Source organism: Hyaena hyaena, unplaced genomic scaffold (assembly GCF_003009895.1).
Source record: "Hyaena hyaena isolate Hyena2069 unplaced genomic scaffold, ASM300989v1 scaffold_730, whole genome shotgun sequence".
NCBI lineage: Eukaryota > Metazoa > Chordata > Mammalia > Carnivora > Hyaenidae > Hyaena > Hyaena hyaena.
The window spans coordinates 116775-136323 of NW_024081363.1; the positions used below are offsets into that span (position 1 = coordinate 116775).

At 38.0% G+C, this 19549-nt stretch overlaps 1 protein-coding gene across 4 annotated transcripts in view; it reads left to right on the top strand.

Annotated features, from left to right (window-relative positions):
* CEP152 (centrosomal protein 152) overlaps positions 1-19549 on the top strand; it is a 91952-nt gene that overhangs the window by 8907 nt on the left and 63496 nt on the right. For 2 of the 4 annotated variants that reach the window (XM_039218053.1, XM_039218055.1), the window contains exons 3-9: positions 4920-5023; positions 5246-5318; positions 5399-5677; positions 6799-6961; positions 9182-9322; positions 10387-10526; positions 14438-14638. In XM_039218053.1, the coding sequence (XP_039073984.1) occupies positions 4920-5023; positions 5246-5318; positions 5399-5677; positions 6799-6961; positions 9182-9322; positions 10387-10526; positions 14438-14638 (1101 nt within the window). Of the gene's footprint in view, positions 1-4919; positions 5024-5245; positions 5319-5398; positions 5678-6795; positions 6962-9181; positions 9323-10386; positions 10527-14437; positions 14639-19549 lie in introns of all 4 variants that reach the window. The other 2 variants (XM_039218052.1, XM_039218054.1) reach the window with 1 other exon arrangement.

Genomic DNA, 19549 nt, shown 5'->3' on the forward strand with positions numbered 1-19549 from the left:
AATCTCCAAGAGTTTTGCAGAAAAGTAAGGCACTATAATCATTTCTAAATCACTTTTATTCCAAATGGTATAATGGTAAATATTGGGATACTGTGGGCCAAGGCATAGTAGAGAAGTGCATAACCCATAGTCTCACCCAGTATTTCACCCAAAACTCCATCTTCTACACAGTAAACAGAGCATGCTAGGATGCAGATGAATGAGGGTGATGATACCATGGGGATATGCTGTCATGTTAATTAATATTCATATCACTCACATTTCTCACAACTTGTTGGAACACATTACTTTCTTGCTCTACCATTTGAGAATTATGAATGTAGCTGTCCCCCTTGCTACTAAGTGGGCCTCATCCAAATTATTCTAGGCCAACTTTTATTTGTAAAGTTGGCCCAGAGAACAGGAATTCAAAAGTTCTTTTATGAACTCATATTGTAACAATGTGATTTTTCAAAATACTTCTCACTGAAGTCAGTGCGCTTTGTGATTTCATCATGGGTTATTATAGACATAGAATTGTTTTTGTTGTGATAGGAGTGGTTACAAACCCCAGAGTTACTGGTAACCCCACAGCTTAAGGTAGATTGTCACTTGGGATCTCACAGTTTGCTGGAATATATGTGAACTTGTTGTATACCAGAAACAGCTCTGTGATTACTGCTTTGTTCTCTCTATAAGTGAGTACGTATTTTGGAGCTGGTGGTTTGGGACAGAAGGTACTAGTAATCTGTGCTATCAAGATAATACTTTCTGATGATAGTTCATTTAGTAATGATAGATTTGGAGCCTGGAAAAATGACCTTGAGTAGAAATGTAGGTGGTTTAAGTAGCAGATGGCCGAGAGAAGCTTGCACCTGGCCATGCTGATTGGAGTCCATGTGGTTTTTATTTCGGTGCTTCTCTAATAGAATAATAAAGCTCATTTGAGGTTTTTGAAATCCTGTGTTTTAAAAGAGGTAGGGTTTCCATTGCATAGCCTTTCTTCTATTTCTAACTGCCTTGTTTGATGTAATTATAGAAACATTTTGACATTTTGTCCCCGCTAGAGGGGGTTGTGAAGCCAGTATTTGTTTACATTTTATATTATTTGACGTAGTTAGTGGAATTTTCTTGTCATCGCCTGAGAAAATCAAAGAAACAAACGATTGAGTATTCATATGGTAGTTTGTCTTTAGCAATTTCTTATCCTTTATCTGGATTATGCCTTTGAATGTTTCTTCTACAGGTATTTTTCAGGGACTGTCGCAGTGGAAACAAAAACCTGACTCTGGCAGACTGTGGCTTGATCATATACAAATAGGTAGACCTAAGTGTCTTCCAGTGACCAACAAAATGTCACGCAGAAGAAAATTGGAGTGGGAATGGGGAGATTCACGGGTTCTGGGGCCATAAGTCTTGTCCTGGGCATGCCCCTTACCTTCTCTGGGCCTTACTTTGCTCCCCTTTAGAAGGAGAGATGTGGCTTGGGAGGAGCGCCAGCATTTCTTCCAGGCCTAGAGTTCTGTGTCATCGGTAGGGCAGCTCATAATGTCCCGCAAATGCTGCCATATTTCTTTCTCAGATATGTGACCATCTAGATACAGCCTTCTCCGCTAACATAAAATTTACTTAACTAATGGAATGGATTAAAAAAAAAAAATTTCTGTCTGGAGTAGAAGTCATAAACTAAAGCTCAGGATGCCAAGTTACTTGGCCCTTTATCATTCCCACCTTGGGCCTTTTCAAGGATGCTTTTAACTTGGCTCTTAGGTTAAAATGAAGATTCTGCTTAGTGTATGTCCATGAAAGCGTTCTTTAATAATTCATGTTTTAACATATCAGAATCTTTTCCATGTACTTGTGAGGTAACCTGTTCAAAAGGCATATGTGCGTTGGCCGTTCCATTTGCTGCTTTCCTCCTGGGAGAAGATGTGAAGATGTATGGCAAGTAATTCATGCTTTCATGAATATTGACGGTTAGAGTCTCTGAAGACAGGCCGTTTAGTTAGGTTGAAAACCCTAACAAAAGGTTTACGTGTTCTCTGCTTGACATTCTCCCTAAACATAGGCTGTTTGGATGTGCTGCATGACTTATTGCAAAGTGTTTTGCTGCTCAAGTTCTTTGAGTAAAACGCCCTTAGTTTTTTCTTTCTTTTTACAGAAGAGGGCTGTGAAGTGGTCAAGGGAGAGGAGTTTATGGAATGGCTTAGAATGCATTTCAGTAGAGGCCTTAGCAATGGCAAATGATCTTTTATCTATGGGAAGGTATCACTTTAATTATTAAACTAGGTTGACGCACAGTAACATCTCACTGAAAAGATTACATTTGCAACCAAAAAGCAATCTGATGAATTTGAAAGTAATGAGTGGAATTAAATGTTGTAATTTATAGAGTGTTCTCTTTGCCCTTGAATCTGTATTTGGTAGCTAGGTGGGTTCTTTAATGAGGAAAATTTATAGTTTATAAAATTCTCTACTTGGTAGCATGCTAAGTTGATCTGGCAATTCTGTGTTTTATGGCAAAAGTTCAATGACTGAAAGCAAAATCTACTTGACAGTGTATATGAGAAGGGCACACTTTGATTCTGGGAAGGGAAGCCTTGGGGGTGGGATTTTGTTCCTGACTGGCCTTATTAGGAGGACTCACCTCATGTAGCTTCTCTCTGTCCTGAAAGTTATGGAAGCCAAGGAATATAGCCCAGCTATGCCAGAGAACTTCAGGGAAAATTTTTTTGAAGGTGAATGAAACGGTTTCATAGTGTTAGCATATCTGTAAAATATTTTATGAGAAACTAAATACTATAGGGATGATTTTGCTAGTTGATAAGTTTGTCTATGGATCCAGAAGCATTTTGGTGAACTTCCTGCTTATGCTCAGATTAATTTTCCTCCATGGATGCTAAATTTGTTGCTTTTGTGGTGTCACAAAAAACTGCTTAATTATTGTGTAGCCTTTTCTGTCTTGGTGAGAGGAAAACATGTACTGTTTAGATGTCCTTGTCAAGGTTCCCCTTAATTGTAAGGCTGTGTACTTGAACCTCACTGAAAGCTTAGAAAAAAATATTCTTTCTGTGCAGGAGTCCTTATGTGATGTAAGTATAAGATATTTATTTTGTTGATATTTTTCTTTGTGTGTGATGTGGGGGTAGTCTTTTTCCTTAAAGTGGTGGTACATAATTATAGACAAAACAGGTTTGACTACTTTTAAAAGACATTATATATGTTTTGTACTTTGTGAATTTTGTGTCTCTCTCAATTACTTTGCTCCCTTTCACCTGAGGCACGCATGTAGCATACTAATAAGTTGATGTGTTTTGTTTCATTTTTAGTGTTTCTATTCTTTATATCTTTGGGTCAACTCTGGTATGGCTAATTCTCAAAATAACTTTTCAGTTATCCGGCATGAGCAGGTGGCCAATAAATCAAGGTCTTGGTTGTTCATATTACTATCAAATAAATTTTGGTACAAATCATTGGAATGGAATATTTTTCTCATGTTTCATTTTTAAAGAACAACATGGGTTGAGAAAATTAAAAAAAATACAGTGAATATTAGAAATATATGTGGGGGCGAAGAAATATCCCCCTCCCCTCCTCACATAACCCGTTTCCATTCCCAAATTTGACTTCTCCAAAACTCAGGTAGCTATTGGAGTATTCGTTTGAGGCCTTTCTTAGAATATTTTTATTTAATTTTATACATATGTATTTTATTTCAGAAGGATTTTTGATTATAAATACAATACTCAGACATGTTTTATAGCTACATTTTATTTCTTCTATTCTAAGGACAGAGAAATGCGGGAAAAATCTTGCTATAGACTAAGAAGCATCTCTTCTTGTTTCCTCCAAGGTTTTGCAGAGTATTCAATATTTTTAAAATACGCTTATTACATAATTTTATGGGATTCATTTATGTACTGTGGAGGACTCAGTCAGCTTGTTACTTTAACCAATGCTTAATTTTAATAAGAAATCATGATAAGCAATTTCCTTCTATTTAATACTATAATATTTGAATCTTCTTATTGTTATCACTTTTAGGACATATTGGGAATTGAAGAAAGACATTTACAGATATTGAAATTCAACAAATTAGACAGTCTGTTCATCTCTTAATCATGGTTTATTGTGAAACTTAAATGAATTTGTTTTATCTAGTTTCTATAGGCAGAATGCTAAAGTTGTGATTTATCTAGAAAAACACTAGAGAGTGAAATCAAATGCTTTTATGTCAGTTTTAGAGTCATGCTTTTTAGAGTGCTATCTGTAGAAAGTGGACTTAAAACTCTATTTTTGTTCAACTGTTTTATAAGAGCTGAAGTATCATGTATCTTTGCATCATTGGAATTAGACGCCAGTCTGCTAATTAGTCACTCTCTAAGGGGTTTCTGTCAACATTATTAGAGCTTTTAAGGGCTTCTGGGCCACCTGCTGCCGCTGCTGCTGGGGCTACTGTTTCCACCACCTGGTCCAAATAGAGCTGGCTCCTCAGGCTCCCATGGGGCGTGTGTGATTGTCAAGTCCCCACTGTCTGATTACTGGTAGAACAGGATTCTGAGCCTCAAGGCTGCCCTGTGATGACGTAATATGGTGGTCGTACCACCATCATGACTTGCTGTGTTTCTGTAAAGAAGTTTTAAAATTCTACTATAATGTATGTGTGCTTACATCTAAGACTTTTGTAGGAAAAAAAAGCCTTCTAAAGTAAATCCTGATTATTACGCATTCCCCTGTTCCCCATGTTAGATGATGAGCATAATTTGTGTGCAATTTAAAACATTTATTAAGTGGAGAAATTAGGAACTTCTTTCACTTATAAAGTCAAACATCACTCTTTCCAAGGCAGCTTTGGCTTGAGTTTAAGTGTTTAAGTCAGTGTGATATTGATGTCTTGTGTTTAAGTCAGTGTGATGTTGATGCTGGCTCTCCTGTCTTAGTTGCAGCAGTTACTCACTGACCTTCCTCATGACATGCTGGATGATGACCTGTCCTCCCCCGAGCTCCCCTACTCGGACTACAGCGAGGACGGCACAGAGGGCGAGTAAGGACTTGAAATCACTTTCGCTCGTATATTACAATTCCCTAGGGCTCTTTCTTTTGATTCTCTGTAGGCGATAATGTACATGATTACAAAATTGTAAACTAAGTCTTAGAATTTTAGGTGAAGTTTGGAGGGAAAACAGGTTAAGATCTTAAGTTGTTTGTGATATCTATGTCCGAACAAGTGATAGGCTCTAAATCTAAAGTATTGATTTTTCTCAAGACCACATCGCTCTCAGCAATTGGAGATGAACTGGCATGAGCATCAAGTGCTGCCTAAATCTCAAAGTAGAAATGTAAGTACCTGGTGGATAATGACTTTGGTGAGGGCGGGACTAGATCTTAGTGCCTTTGTTTTACTCTTTTTATCTACTAGGACTATAATGACATTCGAGATGCATATATTGGAGAGAAAAGTGGCAATGGCTGGGAAGACAATCAAAGTAAAACTGACGACCAGCATCCTGGGTATCATCCCAACGAAGTTGGAGATGAAGGCGGAAGTGGTTATAGTCCTCCAAGTAATTATGAACAGACTGATTTATATCACCTTCCTGAAAACTTTAGGCCATATACCAATGGTCAGAAGCAGGAATTTAATAGCCAACCAACTAATGTAATTAAGTTTTCAGATCCTCAGAGGAATCATTTCCAGGTATTGTAAGAACTTGACTTTCAGGAATTCATGTGTATGTGTGCACGCATTTGCTTGTGTGTGTATATTTTAAAAATGTATGTAAGTGCAATGGTAAGCTTCATTTTAAGTACAAAAAGTCCTGAGAGTGCTTTTATTCAGGCTCATGCTGAATTAGTCGTGCTGTTTTCTGTTTACAGTCTAATCATAATCTGAAGATAGAATTTGAAAATAGAGGCTTTATAGAAACAGTTAAATATTAAAAGTTAGGTTTACCAAACAGTAACCTCATTTACTACTGCTTCTGGCTTCTACCATATCACCAAGCCTCAGTGAGAATCTATGTTCAGATATCTTGATGTAGTTTTAAAGTGGTAAATCTATGTAGATGACACAATTTAGTTACCTTGATTTTCTAGCTCATCACCACTGTAATAAAATTTAGGCTGAACACTTCAAAGCTGATACCTGTTTTGCAATGATATGGCAGTTGACAGAATGAATATTAAGGAAAGAAACACTTTCCTTTTTGTTTTTTTTTTTTTTTAGCCCTGGGAGCGTTTAATAAGTTAAGACCTTAGGATGTAGGTAGATGCTTCTTAGATTTTTCTCAGTGACGCTGTTTTTGCCAGGAGCTTTTCCTCTTTTTGCCAACAGCTATTTTGTGTCACCCAATGAGAGGATGACTTTTTGGTCCTTTTAGTGTGATCATTTTCTCTTCTGTTTCTATGGAATGTTAATCATTCCACAAATGTTATTGAATACTTATCACATAAGAGACATTGTATCACATGTCCTTATTGAATGTGTATATTTTTATGTTCCCAAGATGTTGGCATCATCTAAACCATTCTTGAATATTTATATATGATCTTCCTGAAATTCTTGAGTGTTATTTATGAAATTGGCCCCATTACAACCTCAGAAGTACAATTACGATACATAAAATTATATATTACAGATTTTGAGTTAACAGTGTTAAGTAACTATAAGTGGTATTTTTAAGCAAAGATGAATGTATAAAGTTGTTAATTATACCACTATTAAATTTCATAACAAAATTGAGGTGTTTGATTCAGATCATTTTCAAAGAAAAGGCCAAATCATGATTGTCCATTTCATTTATCATCTTATAATAGCAGTTCAGTACATCACAAGGCCCCAGTTGTCAAGCTTTGGAACCATATAAAGTGACTTATAAACCTTATCAATCTTCTGTCCAGAATGAGGACTCACCAGCCCAGGAGATAGCAGGAAGTGACACATTTGAAAGCCTGCAACAACAGTTTTTAGGAAGTAATGAAAGTATGTATCAAGTTTATATTTATTTCTTAACATTATTGGAGAATTTAGGGCATATTCAAGAATTGCTATTTTTTAAAATATGATAATGAAGTTGTGGGGTTTTTTTTTTTTTTTGAAGTTCTCTTATTTTTAGAGATCCTGAAGTATTTATGAATAAACTGATACGAAGTCTTGGATGTACTTTAAATAATATGTTGTTGGGGGTAATGTTGGGCAGAGATGTAGGTGAAGGAAGACTGGCTATGAGTTCCTAAATGTTGAATCTGGGTGATGGGGCCATGGGATTCATTGCACTCTTCTCTCCGCGGTATATATTTGAAACTTACTATAATACATTAATCAAAGTTCTTCTCAACTGTCCATTTCAGTCATTCTAGCTGGTGAAGACTTTTCATTAGATACATATTTTTCTTACTGAGGTTTAATTTAGAAAATGAACTATAGTTTCCTCTTCAATCTTAGATTTTTTTATGACCACACAGAAAAGTGATTTAGTAAGTCAGCCATTATCATTTTTTTCTTTTGATTTTTTAGAGTTATGGTGTAATAATTAGGCAACTCAGATATAAAGTACTTAATATTCAGAATTTACACTGAAGTTATCTCAGGGCTAGTCATGTGACACTTGCTGAAAAAAAAAACATTCCTCATATCAGTGCGTGGAAGAGTGAGAAGTGTGACTAGAGAATGTTGAGAGGAAACCTCCAAAAGCAAATGGCAGAACTTTTGACAAGCAAACCCGAAAGAGTGTTTTATACGCTTCACTTTTATTGTCACACTGGCTCTCCCACATGTGAAATAACTTCAGTTATTATGCATGTGGGAGAGCCAGTGTGACAGTGAGTTTTGTGTTTTACATTTGAGAAGCAGGGGGAAAATTGGTTTGGCTCTTCTGGGTTCCCTGGGCTACACCGAGGAAACTGGACCCCAGGCCCCACCTTCAGAGCACCGCTGCCACCACACACGTGGGCTGCAGGCCAGGTCTGGGGGGCCAGCCTTCACCTTCCCCCGAAGGAGTCCACGGCAAATATGGGGCCACCTCTCTGTTCAGAAGGTGTTGTGGAATGAGGAGATGAGGAAGTGCACAGCGTGTGTGGCATCACTGGTTTGGGGCTGACATCTTGGTATTTGCTCTTTCAGTTGCACTGTGTTCAGTTACGTTTCTCTCTCCCGGCCTTTCTGCACATGGAACCTCACATCACTTTCCTAACAGTCCGCATTTTATCAAGTCGGTTTATTTATTTATTTGTTTATTGCTTAAGTAAGTTACACGTTTGCCTAAATTTGACATTTGGAAGTTAATTAAATAACTTAACGGCATGGTAGTGCTGAATTTAGTGATTACAGTTTAGCAACAGTCATTAAAAAAAATGACTTTGGAGAGAGGTGTGGCCTGTAGATTGCTAATTCTTGAGCCAGCTCCCTTTTTAGTTTGACTTGTAACAGAGTTTTTAGTCTTCAGGGTTTTCTTTTGATCTTGACCATGTATCTTTTTAAAAAGAAGATTATGTTGGTTGTTACCAAGGAGAGGCATTGTTCTGGTAGAAAATAAAGAGTATATGTCATATTGTTGTTGAACTACTAACCTCTTACACATCATTTTTCCCCCAGTCAATTTTCAGTGGTCCCTAAAATGACTTCTATCATTTCTGAAAGACTTAAAAATTCTTTATTAATCTATTCATTGTTTTATTAATGCAGTGGTTCTGTGTTGGCATGAATGTGAATACAATTTAATTCCCACTCCTTTTTAAAATAAAACATTTTGAGAAGGATGTTTAGAAAGTTTCTTTAGAAATGGCTTTATAGAAGCTGACGTACTTTTCCCCCCCATTTTATGAGAGCACAGAACTCTGTTCTGTTGTAATTGGTATATGCATAACTTTAATTAGTCAAAATGGTAGTGATTCAGGGTTATATTCTAGACCAGACTTTTTAAACACTTCTGACAGTGACCACAGTAAGAAGTACATTTTTTACATTGTGTTCAGGTCTTATAATATTTACCTATGTAAATAAGTATATATAACTAAAACACAAGTTTCACAAAATAATCATTATTCATACTAAATGATGCACTCAGAAACATTATATTGTCTTGTTTTTTTTTAGTGCTATTTCCAATCAATCGAATTGATTTCATGATACGAATGAGTTGTATCCACAAGTTTACATTTGCGTTTGCTTTTATCTAATAAATTGTCTTTAATTTCAATGCAGATTCTGCAGAAAATATGCAGATTATCCAACTTCAGGTTCTTAACAAAGCAAAAGAGAGACAACTAGACAATTTAGTTGAGAAGTTAAATGACAGTGAGCATCAAATTAGATATCTGAATCACCAGCTCATGATAATCAAAGGTAAGACTGTCATTTATGAGGTACACTACAGCTAGAGATCTTGTTTCTGAGAGCCTCACTTTAAAGGTGAAGCTTAGAGAGTAGACGCACTAGGTCGGAGGGCTCATAGTGAGTCAGAATGAGACAAAAACCCAAGACTTTTGACACCTGGCCTTGGAAACGTCTCTCCAGAACTTACTATTTCGAGGTTCTAATTTTCTCCCTCTTACTCTTCTATTAGGCTATTAGAATCAGTGAACGTTATTTAACTGTACTGGTAGCGTTCTGTCCTAATAGGTTGTTGACTCCTTATGTAGTTTACCTTGGATGAAGTATTCCAATTCCCAGAGAGACTTGTGTTTAGTTTGCAATACATTTTCTAAGCCTACAAATTAACATAAGATTTGAGTCCAAGTAAGAGTTAGTGATCCTAAACTTTGGGTGTGCCAAGAAGAAAATGGAGCCATTGCTGGGAAAAGCACATAGAGTAAACACAGATTCAAATTATAATTGCTTACTTACTCTTCATGATTTCTGTAGTTTTGGTCAATGTTGAACTTTCCATTTGTAGAATAATTTTGTGACTGAACTCTAACTTCTTTCAAACATAATTGATAGTGAAAAGGTCTCTTTCTGTAATGCTCATAAAATTTCTTTTGAAGGAGGAACTTGTGGACGGTTACAGTAAAGTATGTGGGAAGAATTTAAGATTAGGTGAATTTAAGAGCTCATTGCAAGTATGTATAAAAAGTAAATCGCTCTCAGATCCCTTCTTTGATTAACAGAGATTTGCCACATCTCTGTAGTTTCTCAAGTAAACAAATGCTGAGATCATTATTAGGAAATCTTGTGGTCCCCAGAAAGATATAAGATTTTTGAAGGAAGTGGTTGTGGTTTTCTCATTTTTTTGGTGTCACTCAGGCATTGTTTTTTGGACCCTTCCTGGTTTTCTCTAAATCTGCTGAAGTTCACTATCTGAATGGAACCGAACATTTGTATGATATGGGTCTGATATTTGATAGAGATTGTTACAGTTGGAGTCCCTGTACAGTAACTTATTTATATAAACATTTTTAATACTCTAGATGAAAAGGATGGTTTGACCCTTAGCCTCCAAGAATCACAGAAACTCTTTCAGAATGGAAAAGAGAGAGAGATACAACTTGAAGCACAAATAAAAGCACTGGAGACCCAAATACAAGCGTTAAAAGTGAACGAAGAACAGGTAAATATTTTATCATGATTTTTTATGGTAAAAGGTTATTTATTACAGTGACTAGTTACTTAGCTTTTGGTATTGTAGTACTAAATTTAGAAGAACTTTGAGTTGATACCTTCTTCCAACATAAGCCTGCTTTGGTTTCCCTTGCTTTGGAGGAGTGGTGCTCCCATCCGCCCAGTCATCTGTGTACCAAATAGAAGTCTGGAAGAGACCTCAGTTCCTCTGTCCCCTTTTATCCAGTCAGCTACTACGTTCTGTTGAGTCTCTTCATTTCTGTCCACATGTCCCTGATTCAGGATTTGCACCATCTCCAGCAAAAATCTCTTAAATAGTCTCTAGTCTTTTAGACTACAGTGTATTTGTTTGTTTTTTACATTTTTTTTTAAAAGTTTTTATTTATTTTGAGAGAGGGAGGGCAAGTGGGGGAGAGTCAGAGAAAGAGGGAGACAGGATCCCAAGCAGGCTCCATGCTGTTTGTGCAGAGCCCAATGCAGGGCTCAAACTCACAAACTGTGAGGTCATGACCTGAGCCAAAATCAAGAATCAGATGCCTAACTGACTGAGCCATCCAGGCGCCCCTGTTTGTTGTTTTTATGCACTCATACATACTCTCTCTTCTCTCTGGGAGGTCCTTCTGCAGCACATTGCTGTATGATTAACAAGCTCCTACTTGTGGGTTTTCTTTTCCCAAGTCTCTCCTGTCTTCTTTTTGCCTGGTACATAATAGGTGGTCAGTATATGTTGAGTGAATGCTGTCGCTGGACATTAACGTGACCTGTACATATATTTTCTTACATATTTCTCTGTTCCTGCTCTGATACTAACACCACTATAGCTTTATGGTATGTCTTGAAATTTGGATACCAAGGGCTACTGTTAGTATTCTTTAAAAATTTTGTAGCTCTTTTTCACATTTCCTTTTCTAGGTTTTGCATATCAACCTTTTATGTTTGTAAAAAGATCTTGTTGGCATTTTGATTAGTGAGGCGTTGTGTTTACCACTTTATAGATGAGTTAATCAAGTTTTGGAGAGGTCAAATTACTTGCCCACGGTGACAAAGCAGCAAAACCTAAATTTCCTGACCCCAGTACACTTGCCTTTAAAGTGGTGGCACAGAGGCACCTGGCTAACTCTGTCAGTGGAGCAAGTGACCCTTGATCTTTGGGTTGTGGGTTCGAGCCCCACGTTGGGTATAGAGATTCCTTAAAAATAAAATCTTAAAAATTAAATAAAAAATAAAGTGGCAGCACATTCTTTGATTCATGAGCTAGATAGCCATTTAATGGTTAGAAATGGTCAGAGGTCATTGGTAGCCTCGCCTGTTGGGGGGTGACTCATGAGAGTCGTACCATTTTGGAGGGGGAAAAGGTGGTTAAAAATGAAAGTGACTATAACACTGTGAGCTTGGTTTTGGATGAGATTTGTGGCTACTTATGAGGATGGTTTAATGAAAGAATTTAAACAGTGTTTTCTCATATCTGGCTCTTTATCCTTCAGGTGTGAACTAAAACAAGCTACTTTATATCTAAAGTTGCCCAAAGCCCCACATTCCCATTATCCTTCATCATACCGTCTCCTATTACTATTCTATTTTAAAACTACCCGAAGGGTGCCTGGGGGGCTCAGTCTGTTAAGCGTCTGACTTCGGCTCAGGTCATGATCTCATGGTTTATGGGTTCAAGCCCTGTGTTGGGCTCTGTGCTGACAGCTCAGAGCCTGGAGCCTGCTTCGCATTCTGTGTCTCCCTCTCTCTGCCCCTTCCCCACTCACACAAGTGCTGTCTCTCTCTCTGTGTGTCTCTCAAAAATAAGTAAATGTTAAAAAAATTTTTAAAAACACACAAAACTATCTGAAATGATCTCATTTGTTTACTTGTTATGGTCTGTCCCTTCCCAGCAGAAAGCAGTAAGAGTTTGGACCTTGCCTATCTTTCATCATGTCCTTCAGTGCCTAGAACCCTGCCTGGTACAAAGTAGTCACATTATTTATTGAGCAAATGAATAAATGTCATAAACACTTCAAACAGGATTGGAATAGTCCATCTCTGGCCTAGAAATGAATAAGCCATGTTTTAAATTTTAATTTTTGCGTGTGATATAGACTATTAGCATTTTTAACTTTTTGAAAACTGATAGTCCTTAAATTAAAAAGTTGAATTGCTTTTATGTAGTAATAGATTGTAACTTTTTAATCTCTTTGTAAGTTAGAAATTGCACTTTTAAGAAATAAGGCATAGATGAAAACATAAATAAAAGCCACAGAATCACCAAGTGTATTGATTTCCTATTGTTGCTGTAACAGATTAACATAAACTTAATGGCTTGAAATAGCGCATCTGGGGGCGCCTGGGTGGCTTAGTCGGTTAAGCGTCCGACTTTCGCTTAGGTCATGATCTCGCGGTTCGTGGGTTCGAGCCCCGCGTCGGGCTCTGTGCTGACTGCCAGCTCAGAGCCTGGAGCCTGTTTCAGTCTGTGACTCCCTCTCTCTCTGACCCTCCCCTGCTCACACTGTCTCTCTCTCTCCTAGAAATAAATAAAACATTAAAAAAAAAATTAAAAAAAAAAAAGAAATAGCGCATCTGTCTTGCAGTTCTGGAGGTTAGAAAGTCTGATACGGGTCTCACTGGGCTGAAGTCAAGGTCAGCAGGGCTGTGCTGCCTTTTGGAGGCTCTGGGGGAGAACATTTTCTTGCCTTTTCCAGCTCCTGGAGGCCATGTGCACTCCTTCGCTTATGCCCACTTTCATCTTCAGGCCCAGAAGTCACTGGTCCTGACTTGCCTGCCTCAGTTTTTCTCATTTAAGGATCTTTCTGGATACATTGGACTCTAGATAATACAGGATAATCTTTTTTTTAAATAGAATTTTTTTTTTAAGTTTACTTATTTTGAAAGAGAGAGCATGAGCAGGGGAAGGGTGAGAGAATCCCAGGTAGACCCTGCACATCAGTGCAGAGCCCAACTCAGGTTCAAACTCAGGAACTGTGAGATCACGACCTGAGCCAAAACCAAGAGTCAGACATCCAGCCACCTGAGCCACTCAGACGCCCTCAGGATATTCTTTTTTATTTTAAGGCCATCTGATTAGCAATTTTAATTTGATCTGCAACTTTGCTTTTCCCTTGTCCTTTAACATAACCAACCTGTAACATAACCAACAGGTTTTGGGGATTAGGACATGGACATCTTTTGGAAGTCATCATTTAGCTCAATATACTGTTATTTTCAACAACTGTACAGAGTTTCCAAAACTTTTTAAAATTTATTTTTATTTTTTTATGTTTATTTATTTTTGAGAGAGAGACAGAGCATAGCGGAGGAGGTGCAGCAGAGGGAGACACAGAATCTGAAGCAGGCTATAGGTTCCGAGCTGTCAGCAAAGAGCCCAGTGTGGGGCTTGAACTCACAAACCATGAGATCTTGACCTGGGCCGAAGTCGGACACTTAACCGACTGAGCCATGTAGGCGCCCCCGCCCCCCCCGCCTCAAACTTTTTTTTTTAGTAAGTAATCATTGATAGTTTTCATCAGTCTTTTAAGAAGAAACATTTAAGAAACAACTGTCATTTTTCTGTGGCCTAACATTTGTGGCCCCCACACTTGGCTCACAGAGGGATGCAAACAGCACGGGGACGAGTATTGTAGCAGCAGATTCCTTGTCTGGTGCCCACATTGCCATCATTCTGAGCAAAATCCTCTGTCACTCCCCTCAGCTAGCCACAGACTTTTTTCTCAGTGAATGATGTTTCCAGCGACCATGGGCCTGGGGAGTCCCAGCTCGGGAAGTCTTAAGGTAGTAGAGCCACCATAGGCAGCTTTCTTCTCTGTTCTCCTTAAACGGTGGTTGAGTTTTAAAGTCCATAAAGAGAGCACAGAGTCAAAATACTGTAAACATGGATGTCCTGTGTGTACCTGCTAGATGATTAAGAAGTCCAGAACGACGGAAATGGCCCTGGAAAGCCTGAAGCAGCAGCTGCTGGACCTCCATCATTCTGAGTCACTCCAGCGAGCAAGGGAGCAGCATGACAGCATTGTTATGGGCCTCACGAAGAAGCATGAGGAGCAAGTGTTATCCTTGCAAAGGAAGCTGGATGCTACAGTCACTGCCCTCAAGGAGCAGGTTGGGATGATCTCAAATGAGCCATTAACAAGTAAAGCTGGTTATTCTTCATAACTAACACTTTGTGGTTCTTCATATGGAGATTTTGGATGTTCACAGTAGGTGTTTGTGAGTAACACTTAAAAGCCAAAGATTTTTAACCTATGAATATGCCCTTCAGTCATGATTCTGGAAATTTTTTTCTTTTATAGGATAGGTTAGTACTTTCTCAATTCTCCTTCTTCTAGTCCTTTCTTTGTAGAGTGTTTATACATAATTGTTGCCCTAGAGTAAATCCAGACTGAAAAGGTGAGTGGTCTAGGAGCTGGCCTGAACTTGAGAAGTTGTCCTGGGAGCTTCACCAGTAGAACGCCATTCTTGGGTAATTAACCTGTCAGTAAACATTGTCTAGAAGTGGTTCTTGGGAGAAGAGTTAATTTTTGAGGATAGTGCAATAAACAAAATAAGGAAGAAAATCTGAGCATCTCTCACAGTTCCTATCATTTTTGCACCAAAGAGAATAAAATCTAAGCTAAGGGTGAATCAGATAGTGGGTTTGCTTAGGCTCCCAAACCCCAGGTAATCACTTGAATAAATAAAATTGCAGAGTTCATTTTTCTTCATGTAATTTCAGAATTAATTTAACCCAAGGGAAGAAGAGCAGAAAGATAAGATGGGAGACTATAGTGAACTCCACCACAGTTTAAAATTCATCCTGATTTAGTTTGTTATTTCTTGTTTATACAGCTGACTACATTTTTCCATGATTTAGGTAGAACTACATAAGATTGCATTATTGCCAATAATAATTGCATACAGTCTTACTTTATTTTAATATGTATTTCTTTGAGTTTTTATTGGATTTATTTTCCTAAACATGCTTTTTTTAAAATATAGAAAGATATTGTGACTTTGATTGGTGTGGAGGATATGTGGGAAAAGACGAAGACTGTGCCAAATTATTGAAAAATCTTTGTGTAATATTTAAGCAAATGGCATTTCAGACGTAATTTTATTTAATTTGGCTGCGTTTGTGTTAGTAGCATTAAAGTTAGTTGGACTTGGACAGTGGTCCTCCTTGGATGACGAGAGGAGTGGAATCTGATGGCTTTTCCATGCAGGGTTGAGGGTCTCTCCATTCTCCGCTGACTTTGACACAGTTATCCAGGGGAGAGCTGGAAGAGATTCTTGCTGTGTTCTACCCCTATGCTCAGTCCATTCTCTGTTCTCACCACCCCCAACCTGCTTCAGCAGAAGGACCCTGAACCAGAACACAGAGCAAAGTCTTGATGAAGGTCTTTTCCACTGTTACGTTCTGCGACTGTTCTTATTTTATTTTTTTATTTTTATTTTTTATTTTTTATTTTTTTAATATTTTTTATTTATTTCTAGGAGAGAGAGAGAGACAGCGTGAGCAGGGGAGGGTCAGAGAGAGAGGGAGATACAGACTCTGAAATTGGCTCCAGGCTTTGAGCTGGCAGTCAGCACAGAGCCCGACGCGGGGCTCGAACCCACGAACCGCGAGATCATGACCTAAGCGAAAGTCAGACGCTTAACCGACTAAGCCACCCAGGCGCCCCTTATTTTATTTTTTTAAACACACCATAACACTGATGTTTGCCCGTGGATATAATTGCATACGTGCTTTGCAGAGGGATAATTCCAAAATGCTTATAGTTTTTTCTTTTGGAAATGTTTCTTAGGGTATTTCTTTTGTACTATCAATTTGGGATTAGTTGGCTCAGCAGTATTTATAATAAAAGGACAGTCTACATGATCTCAGAATCCAAATTCAGATTCCTGGTTGGAGATGTGCTGTAAAGAGAAACCAGGAGCTAGGGAGTGCCTGCCTATAATTAGAAAAACGTAGAGTGTGTTCTATACAGAGAGGATTGATTTAGATTTTCTTTAAGTAACTTGTAACTGTATGTACATTCAACATGTTGTCCCTTGCCCTCTTTTTCTTTATAAAAATTAATTTAAGAGGTGTACAAGATTTCCCTTTCAGATAAAACTGTTCCTGTACTCCATTCAGCATATTACCAAGAAAAGTAAAACAACTTTTGGAAAATAGTAGCAAGGTACAAATAACTGGCTAATTTAGCAGATGAACTCGAATAAGCAAACTTATTCACGCAGTTACAGACAGCTGTGTCCCTCTGGGCCATGAACTGTACGTGTACAGTGGTAACAGAGTAGATGTTCACACATGGTATGTTGTGCGAGTTACACAGACTTTTAACCTGGCGCCCCCTAAGGCAGTTCATGACTAGGCTCCAGGGCTTTGATCAATCTCAAATTGTAGGTATGGTTTTCTTTTGGGTGTTGGTATATGCGGGGTTTTTTTCTTTTTTTTTTGGAAGACCCACAAATTTATTCAGATTTTCTAAGAGGCTTCCTTTCTAATGCTTCCCCTTGCAAAAGCTTAAAAACTCACTGTTTTATGAAAAACTTGTTCTTGGTGAGAAAGGACTACATTTGTGTGCTAATCGTATTATTTCATCTGTTCAGCAAACTTCTATTAAACAACAGCTAAAGAATCAGGATGTAAACAGGCTTTAGTGTACATTTAATCATACATGAAGTGTTAAATAATATTTAATTGTATTTTGAAAGACCAAATGCAACACAGGGACTGTCTGATTCCATGTAGTGGGAGGAGTAGCAATCCATAATGCAGTTGAGGGTTTTTTTCTTAAAATGTCTATTGTAGCGACTACATTTTGAGAAATGTATAGGTTGTGAAATTATATTATTAATTAGTGGTTTCCTTAAGCCATCAACTTTTATAGGTAAAAGTTTTATGGCTGAATTCCTCTTAGGTTTTCTAGTTCGACAGAGCAGATGAGGGAGAACCTTCTTGAGCTCAGGGTTCCTTCAGTGACAGAACTCTCTAATAGCAAACCATCTCCTGGACCTTCCTGTCCTCTGCCTCGCCCGTTCATGGAAGTGTCATGTTTTGAGATCTCTGAATATAGGGTTAAGATCTTGGATTATCTCCTTGATGGTATAACACCTTTCTTCTTTCCAGTCTTCTTGAAATCTTCAGCTTTGGGTGAAGTTGTGGACTTCAGTTTCTACATCGTGACTTTCACCTGGTCTACTTTCTAACTTTCCTTTAATGTTAGATTTAAAGGCTCCACTTTAAACACTTTCTCCTGGCTAAGAGGTTCCCACAGACCTGTGTGAGTATGGTCCAATCTTCATTTTTCTGTGCACTACAAATCCGTTCGATTCTATTTGCTTCCATAGATAGATTCAGCTACTGTTTCATTATCACCACACGTGCCTTGTTCAGTCTTAAGGGATGTCTGCCTTTACTTGTCTTGAACTGAATGTTCTTCCTCAAGCTACTCATGGAAAATATAGAACCATGTTTTGTTCGTTTCTTGGTATTTAAACTGCACAGGTTCCTGAGTGTAGTTCGGTCCCTGAACTTGTCAACAGGAGACAACATGGTTTAGTTGGTTGTTGCATATAGTCAAGTTATTGCTACAGTTGGCCTTTTCCTTATATGTTTTTTTCATACCTTTTCTAAAACTAACTTTTTGCCAGTTCTCAGTCTCTCGTAAGAGTGATTGTAGCCTCCCCAGCACATAAGTAAATGTGAGTTGTCTCCCCGGCCCTTCTCACACACACGCATTCACACTGCCATTAATGTTAGCCCATTCATTGTGTTTGCCATGGTATTTTGGCACTTGGGAGCCATGCTTTTCAAGCTGGCCTGGGAATTAGCAGCAATGCCAAGAGGTTTGCACTGTTGAATAAACATGGAACAGTTTCCAGAAGATTCATTTTGCTCAAAAATTTGGTAGAAAAAATTTAAAGCAAACATGACTACATTATGTAATAGAATGCAAAATTCACATTAATTTTTAAGCTAAAATAGGAGACTTCAGAGTCTCGTAACGATACTGTCACTATCCTTGTGAGGTGCCCCGTGTGTTAGTATTTTAAAGGCATTATTGGGCTTTACGTTATCCTGTGGATCAGGCCCTAAAGTGCCTTCTGTCTGCTTCAAGGTCCTATTACAACTTATTTTCTTCAGGCTTTTTCAGGTAACTTTAACCATTTACCTTAATTTACTCCTGGCTGTCTCATGCTCTGCTGTTTGTGTGGAATTCAGCCTCGGTAGTCTTTTTTGAACAAGAAGTGATGATTTCTTCTATGTGGGCTTGGGACTCCCATGGCTTATTACTCCCAAACACATTTTTCTTTATGAAGAAACTTAAATATATTATATATGTGTTCGGCATTTTCTACATATCCCCATACAGCTATACACATGAATGCATGTGTGTGCCTGCACCCATCCACATGCACACACACATTTATCCTGTCTGGGTTTTTTTGTCATTTATTTTTCAAGGTTTTGTTTTGTTTGTTTGTTTTTATAGTGCTCACTATGTGCAAGGCATTGCACAGGTAACTTCGAGGAGAATTTATGAAGAGAAATAAGACATGTAAAAGGTAGAAAGAAAAAGAGAAACAGATTAAGTATAAAAGAAGTTCAGAAGAGGGAGAGATTATTTTTGGCTACTCAGAGTAGAATGAGCTTTTGGCTGTTTAGAATGGAGTGAATTTCCACGTATTTATCTGTATCCTTCCTGTCTTGGGACTCCATGGTTCAAAGTGGTCTGCCTACATATGAATACATACACTTACACTGACAGTGTAAAATGCAAATAGAAGTCTAATACATTTTCTTTGGCTTGAATAAAATCTAATTTTAGAATATCAGTGTCTTGTGATTATAGAAGGGAAGGGACTTTAGAAATCATTGAATTTTAACCTTTATTAGCATAGTTACAGAAGGAAAAAAACCGATGGAGAAGTCGATGGCTCACCCAAGATCATACACGTTTGTTCTAGCTCCTCCCAGTCCTGTGCACTTAACCTTGTTAGAGGGGTGATGCTGCTGTGTGATGATTT